General features: G+C 36.0%; 1 protein-coding gene across 1 annotated transcript; it reads right to left on the reverse strand.

The window, feature by feature from the left end:
• Window positions 1-3,593: 3,593 nt before the first annotated feature.
• LOC106868851 (endonuclease III-like protein 1) lies at window positions 3,594-5,303 on the reverse strand. The gene has a single exon (XM_014914292.1). The coding sequence runs from the start codon at window positions 4,924-4,926 to the stop codon at window positions 3,724-3,726; it is 1,203 nt and encodes a 400-aa protein (XP_014769778.1). The 5' UTR covers window positions 4,927-5,303; the 3' UTR covers window positions 3,594-3,723.
• Window positions 5,304-8,727: the final 3,424 nt, after the last annotated feature.

An 8,727-nucleotide genomic window follows, 5' to 3' on the forward strand; every position in this document is an offset into this window, starting at 1 on the left:
CCTTCAAATCTAGACCTTGCTTCCACACCTGAAACTTCTCTAGTTCTGATAGTGACTCAGCTATTAGAGCAAGGCCATCAGCATAGAGGAGCTCCCAGGGGCATCCTGTCTTGAATCCTTTTGTTACTGCCTGGAGGACTATGATGAATAAGAGGGAGCTGAAGACTGATACTTGGTGGACCCCTACCCCTACCTGGAATTCTTCATTATACTCGTTGCCGACCCTCAGCTGACAGCCTCCCTGTACATGGCTTGTACAGCTCTCACTAACCACTCATCTATCCCTAATTTCTGCATTGACCACCAGATAAGAGATCGGGGGACCCTATCAAAGGCTTTCTCCATGTCAACGAAAGCCAAGTACAGAGGTTTATCTTTGGCTAGGTATTTTTCCTGCAGCTGTCTTACCAGAAATATAGCATCAGTAGTGATTCTCCCTGGCACAAACCCAAACTGCCTCTTGTCTAAACTAACTCTCTCCCTAATTAGTTGGGCTATGACCCTCTCCATGACTTTCATTACCTGATCTAACAGCTTGATACCTCTGTAATTATTTATATCTAATGTGTTACCTTTAGCTTTATAGTAGTTGACTATGGTGCTGCTACACCAGTCATTGGGTATTGACTCCTTCATGTATCACTTGATTGACTATACGGGTGACTAGATTATAGCCTACACCACCAGATATTTTAAGCATCTCTGCGGTGATTCCTGGTAGGCCGGGGGCTTCCCCTGTCTTCATACTCTTAATTGCTTTATCTAACAAGCTACTGTCAATTCGGACAGCTGGTCCCTCTGTTGGGTTGACATTTGGCAGACTCTCTTTCTCTCATTCACTCTCTTCATTTAGCAACCTTTCATAGTGGCATTTCCAGATCTCTCTCTTTGCAGCCGCATTAAATGCAAGTGAGCCATCATCCATGTGGACACATTTCTTTCCTATGACATTACGATTCTGTCTCACACAGTCTTACAATACGAAACTTTTCAAGTCTTTGGTCCTCACGACACAGAACATTGGCAAATTTTTCCTTATCTGCTTCCCCTCTAAGTAAACCTGTCATTAGCTTCCCTTCTGGTGATCTGATACAGTTCCCTGCTACCACTGTTCTTTCACTCCTTCCATGCTTGTTTCTTTTCCCTAATGGCCTGTCAACTACATTGTCCCACCACCACGTTACCTTAGGTTAAGAGGGGACTTTGCACCATCCACAGTAGCCCTCAACAGGTTGTCCCATAGGAACCTCCAGTTGTCTTCTACATTATGTGATGCTATATCCTCTTCTTTTTTGTCAAAAGCTTCGAATATATGTCTCTAAATCTCTGTCCATTCTCAGGATCCTTAAGCTTCCAGGCCCTTCTTTCCCATGCTGGTCGTCTTCTGGGCATCCATTTAGCTCTGACCCTGAAGTCACTAACTACTGCATTCTTCACCTGGGAAGGTTTTTGCATTTATAAGTAGCCACCTTTCCTGTTTCCTGAAGTTAGTATTACAGACCATTAGATCATAGGGCAGGCGGTATAGGTGGTGGGGAGCAGGATGGGTGGACTGTATAAGGTGGTGGATTCACACCATGAAACAGCAAACATTCTGGCTACCAGTGTGAAAGAATAACAACAACAATAATATGAGATAGAATTGGACATTTGCATTCTTAACTAGAGCTATAACCAACAGTTGAACAAGGAGTGAATAACAATAATAAATGTGCATGAAAGAGAGGGAGAAGGGAGAAAGAGAGAGAATTGGATTGAATATAGGGATCTTAAGTTTTCTCTAACATAAGGCATGGAAGACAAAACTGTGGGTACATAGATAGATAATGAAATAATAAAGTAGTTATAATTTGCACAGTAAAAAGAGGTTTTTAGATGTGTGCGAGGCTGGAAACGAAGTTGATTTATCTGAACATCTTCTTTGACTTCTACTTCGTGTGGCAAGATATTAAAATATGAGGTAGGGGAATCTGAATGGAACTAGTTTATATAAGGTGGGGGAGCGTAGGAAATGTCATGTTGGGAGAATTAAATGGTTAACAGAACTGAGAGAGAGAAACCAGAAGCTGGTTGAAGACAAAACATGAGGAGATGGAATTTTCGGGATTTAGAGTAACATAACTGAACGATTGGATTTAACTTGCCATCATAACAAACCGTGAAACAGCAAATGCTCTGGCTGCCGGTGTGAAAGAATAATAACAAGATAGAATTGGACATTTGCATTCTTGGTACCTTTGATTAATTAGAGATGACATAAAGTTAACCAATAACTCTTCTCACTTAACTGGCTGACCATAAAGCTTCCACACCTACTTCTTGGTTGAGTGCCTAGCAGCATGGAAGGGCAACTAGCTGTAAAATAACAATGGCTCCAATAAATAAACAATCTCTTCCATGCAGTAAAAATACAATAAAAATAAAAATATAAGTTTTTACCAAATTTTACATAAAAAATATTTTATTTCCTTATTAATTTTCACTAAGATGGGAAGTAAACAATTTATTTGAAAATGGTCACATAAATAGATGGCCATGACAATAAAATAAGACCAGTTTATTTGATGAAATTAAATGAATACAAGATGGTAATGTTAATGGTTATGATGCAGTAATGTTAATAAAAGTCTCATATACTTGTATACACACACACACACTCTCAGAATCATTTCTTTTCCATACTGTTCTACACATCAATCCGTCCATGGACTGTTCCAGTAGCATATTAGCTTTTCTATGACATATTAATGGAGTTTGAGATGAACTGAATCTCATGCTAGGACTATAATTGCGAATATTTTACATCGCTGTACGTGATTACCTGAAGCCAAGCAAGCACAACAATGTTAATTATCACTGGTAATATTTCCCTAGGATATGCAACCTACTCCTGTATTAAAATATGCAAATTTAAGTGTTCTGCCCAAATATACAATGAAATTCCTGCAATAGATTTAAACTTGGACTTATGAGCTGCTTAACCACGATCTGCTAATTTACTTTTCATTTTGCACATATGCAAGTCTATTGATATTCTTTTAACTAGATACTATGAGAAATAAAATAATTTTTGTATTCTACACAAAATATGGGTATATTCTGCTACACACATATGTAATGTGATTATATGTACAAAAATATGTTATAACATATACATGTAAATAGAAATAGCTCAATATAGATGTGTATAACAGTACATAAGTGCCAGAATGTGTGAGAGAGGAGGAGAGAGACTGAAAGGCACTTTCTTAAATGATGGTTCATTTTTATGAAAGTATAAATGATTTTCCATTGTAGTTTGAACAATTGCATTTTAAAAAAATCTTCTCGTGTCTTGAAATACAAAACATTACCAGTAACGTTCGAATTAGGTGTTCTTTCACAATACCCTAGCATTTATATCTAATTTTCGTTTGGTCGATGAAACGAGACCGTGCAAAATAGAAATAAAATTCTATACTTGGATATTTTGATAAAGCGATGAGAAAAAAACCTAACTGATGAACATTTTACTATAAATCAGAATACAATGGCGCTTTAATTGTGAAAACTCAATTGACAAACTAAAATATGCATAACAACAGACAAACATGTTAATTTAGTTTTTGCTCAGTATAAGACTGTTGTTTGAATGGCTTTTATATCAATATGTATACATTAATTCGTTAATATTGTTTGAATTCCTACAATGAAAATATCATTATGCCAACACACAGTTATTACTCATGTTTTTTTCTTCGTTATCTTCATAGCTTTCACGTTCTTGCGACCAGTTGGACAGAGTTCCTTGTTAAGACACGTAACACAAGCTGGGTTGACGGGTCTGCAGAGTTGTTGGCCAAAACCGACCAACAAATGGTTCACTTCATTCCAATATTCGCGAGGCAGCCAGTCTTCAAGAAATTTGCGAGTTTTTTCAGGTTCTTTTGTTTGTGTAGGAACCCATCCAAGTCTGTTAGAAATGCGGTGAACATGTGTGTCCACACCAATTCCTGTTAGTTTGTCCCACGCGCATTTCATAATCAGGTGAGCCATTTTGGGACCAATACCGGGTAACTGAAGCAAACCTTCGAGAGAGTGAGGAATATCACCATGATATTTCTCTTTCAGAATGCGTGTTGTTTTCTTTATATACTCGACCTTCCTCTTCCAAAAGCCAACAGGGTAAATAAGTTTGCCCAGTTTTTCATCCGTAGTTTCCAAGATGTTGTCGATGTTGCATCCATATTCTCTCAGTCGCATCATTGCTGCTGAGGTGACTTCGTCTTTAGTTTGACTGGACAGCATCAGTGATAACAGGACCTGGTATCGGAATATTTCAGGTGCTGAAGTACGATCTGATATCGTATCGCAACCCATACTATCTACTGGGGCGTCTTGATGTTTACGCATCTCTCGAATGTTATTGAGAACTAATGACCACCCTTCGGGTTCCCATTTGGTTCTTTTATTTTCCTGTTCCAGATCAGTTTGCTCGTGTTTTTTCGTTGTAAAATACGGCGATACAGTTTCAACATCTGTATTGTTATTTTCAAACTCATCATTCTTTTCGTATTTAATCGTTATTTTCGATCTTTGCTTTCTAACTCGGGTAGTATTTTTGTCAGAAAGTCCTTGTTGATTAGCTGTGTCGCTTCTGTAAGTTTCGTTTCTTCCAACTGCTTCATTACTATTTTCAAGGAGTTTTGTATACTGGGTGTCTTCTGTTTTGATGTCACTAGCACTAGCAACACGTGGTGACATTTTACTTTCGACTTTTAAATGGTTATAATTATTAGACTTTCTACTCAGAGATCGTGTATGGCGTCGATTTCCGTTAAGAACCTGATGATTTTTCGAAGCAGGAAGCATTTTTAGTAGGTGTAAATAACAATTCAAACGAGCGACGGAAATATACCGCGAAATGTTTACGACATTCAGAGACATAAATAAAACAACAAAGGGTAGGTAACTCTCAAATGAACATCTAGCTGAGTTTCTTATTTCCCTTATTCAAACTTTCGCAGTTTTGCTGCATTTTTTAAAACTTCGTTTCGAATTTCATCATAAGAAAAATGAAAGTACATTTGATATCGATCTGTAGTGTTCAGCAAATGTTTCGAGGATTGTGATTTAGATAAAAGATAATATTCGTGGAGATTGACTTTGATTCAAATGTTATTAATGATACTTGGAAGCACAAGCGATAAAATAAATGGTGCTATGGCACAATGCTTCGACCTTTTTGTTTTTAGACGTTAAGGTGTAGTTTAAAAAATATTTGGCTGTTTCGCCTTCGTTCTATGTCCTGTTTCCATGGAGACAAAATGTCTCAATTTCTGGTGCGTCCGGCAATGGACGCTTCCGATTAACTAAAATTACGTAATTTTAAATGCTTGTAACTTCTTTATTATTAATATTTGGGGAAAAAAATCAACATGATATTCGTCATTACATTTTTTTAATAATATAGGGAAAATTTGAATAACTTCAGGTTATTCAAATTTGGGAGAAATTTCACGAAATCTGAAATTGTTATTCATTATTTAGTGTCATGTCATACTAAATTCATTTCAAGTTGTAATGCTTCACGTTCAGAAGCTTTATTCAACTAAATACCTTGAACTAGTGAGCTACCTTAAATAGTATATAAAATGTATGCAACACTATAACATTAGCATATCTATGACATTCTGACACCATTCGCTTCAAAACATTACAAGAAGAATCACAGCAACACTATTGCCGCCTTGAGAAATAAATCTAGCTTGTAATTCATCATTTCTTCTACCTCAATACTAAACTGCAGCTTCAGTTTTATAAGACATTGTTACTTGGGTCCATCAAAGACAATAAACTAAAAGTCCTTAGAAAGCAGGATTATCTAGTGACTCAAAAAGGCACTAATAATACCTTTACTTACTAAGTAAGCTTTGAAACCTATTTTAACACTTGTTACTATTTTTTCAGCTGTCCCAATTACTTCTGGATAATATGGGGGTGTTTATATGGGTTTACATTTATTATGAAGCCATATTCACAAATCATTATCATGAAATTTGCTGGCATTGTCAGGCACTAATGTTTCTGGAACACTATTTCTGCAAAATAACACTTCTTAATCCATTACCTACCAGTGATCTCATATGAGATCACTTAAAAATTACAAATTTCGTAATTATCTGTCAATATTTACACATATCTAACCTTTTCGCTATATCTGCTAGGTATATTTCTCTGATATTCAAATGAGGTTTGCTAATTTTCACCCAATATCTCGCTTATTTCTATTTAAAATTTTATTTTGATCATTCCAGCATGTTTCAAACACTGTTTTATGCTAGAAATCAAAGTTTCATTAAAAAAATTCCAGTTAATAGAATTATGGGAGCTAATGGGTTAATATCTGGTTAATTGGTTCTGGTTTTTTATTCTTAATTTTAGCATTAACAAACATTAAGAACAGTTGTTTTTGCTTTAAATGGGTACTGGGAGAGTCAATTTGCACATTACATTGCTTTTATTATGTTTTCACACACACACACAGTGATTATTCACATAAACGTCTCTTGTTACTTGACATGCTATAAAATAGTATCACCTAATTACTGAACCTCATTCCTTTTCCCTCATCATTAAGACATCAACCTGAGAGAATCATTAGCATGTCTGATAAAATGCCAAAAACATTTCTTCCGGTTTTTAACATTCTATGCTTAAGATTTGCCAAGGTCAACTTTGACTTTTATCCTTTCAGGGTCATTAAAATAAGTAACTGTTGAGCACTAGGATCAGTAATTGACAAGCCCCCTTCCCCTAAAATTGCTGGCTTTGTATCAAAATGTTAAACTATTATTATATTATGTCTTTCTGACAGTTTAAATAGATGTTACTTTTGTTTCTCTTGCATTTTGGATAACTCCCAGACTAAACTGTCACAAGACTGGACCCAAAATTATGTGGTTGCAAAGTGAGCTTCTTAATAACATGACCATGGTGAGCAAATATTGCTTCAAGAAATATTACATTAGTAACAGCTGATTTAATGAAAACAAGTTCATTAAAATTCCAAAACAGTTGTGTTGATAGTCATACTCAGCAAATGGTGATAAATAGGTAGACTTGAACTGAAATTCCTCAAAATTCTGCTTTTTCAACATGGGCAAAAAAATTTCAGTGAAAGGGATTTATGAAATTGCAGTTATGTATCAAGATAAAGCATTTAAATTACATTAAATATACATCTGAAAGAAGGAATCCAACCAAAATTCTGCAAAATTCTGATGTGAATTCAGTGCTAGAATGAAAAGAGATCAAGTTGGTCTGTAACTTAATTTCCAGTTTTCACTTAGAATTTTGCAGGTGGACTGCATTCATTACCAGGAACTGTAGTCACAATCTTGAGTCCTACACTGTGCATGATCAAAATGGAGCACAACATGTGGAAGCAACATTGGGTTCAACTTAAAGCTTATACCATAAAACCAATGATCTATCCTGAGGTCTAGGTGGATAGATCATTGGTTTTATGATATAAGCTTTAGTTTCTGGGGGTGCTTCAAAATATTTTGGGAGGGCACTAAATTGTAAAAATGCTAAAGTAGAGTAAATCTGAGGGTGCACCATTGAATTGCGAGTGGGGGGGGGCAGAAGACAAAAGGTGTTCTTCTGTCAGGATAATACTCACCCACATACAGCGAAGATGACATTTCAAAGGCAGGAGCAGTTTGAATGGGAAACGATGCCCCACTCATTATATTCACGTGATATTGTCCCATCTGATTATCATTTATTCTACAGTCTTCAAAATCATTTGGATGGGGAAAAAAATGAATTCTGTAGATGAGGTCAGAACAGAACTGGAGGAGTATTTTTCATCACAGACAAGTGAATTTTGGAAGAGGATCATTGCAAGTCTAACAGAAAGATGGAAGAGCATTGTAGAAAATGAAGGAGAGTAAATTTTAGATTAGAAAAGAACTTTGTTTATCTTAATTTTGAAAAATAAAGAAGTGTAAAAAAAACTGCATTATCTATGGGATGACCCAATATATGTTCTCTAACCAGCAAATTCACTGTTAAGAATTATTTTCTGCAGAATGATTTCCGGTATTTTGGCATGCCAAAACAAAGACTTTTGAAATATAACCCTAAATGTAATTGGTAGAACTATATACATGTTCAATCTCATGTGGACATCTCGTGTATAGTTCTGCAAATTATATTGCTATGACGATCACTGATGAATTGTGGACATTTATGTAAGTGGTAACAATGAAACTGTAATTAATTCTTATATTTTGTATCTTTTCATTTGTCTTGCTCGCTTACGTTCTGGCATTTACTGAATTTTCTTCCCAACAATCTTTTCTTAGTGGTCTTCTTCTAGTATAATGGACGTCCACTTAGTGGTCATCCCTCTTACATGTATGTAATATATTTTTTCTGAATCTTCAGATTTTTCAGTATGCTAGGCCACTGGTTTTAAATTGATATTAATCAAATTAATATTCAATTTTTCACCCTTATTATTTAAATTTATAATATATCATCATCATCATCATCATCGTTTAACGTCTGCTTTCCATGCTAGCATGGGTTGGACGATTTGACTGAGGACTGGTGGACTAGGAGGCGACACCAGGCTCCAATCTGATTTGGCAGAGTTTCTACAGCTGGATGCCCTTCCTAACGCCAACCACTCCGAGAGTGTAGTGGGTGCTTTTACGTGCCACCGGCATGAAGGCC

Source organism: Octopus bimaculoides, chromosome 7, assembly GCF_001194135.2.
Source record: "Octopus bimaculoides isolate UCB-OBI-ISO-001 chromosome 7, ASM119413v2, whole genome shotgun sequence".
Classification (NCBI taxonomy): Eukaryota; Metazoa; Mollusca; class Cephalopoda; order Octopoda; family Octopodidae; genus Octopus; species Octopus bimaculoides.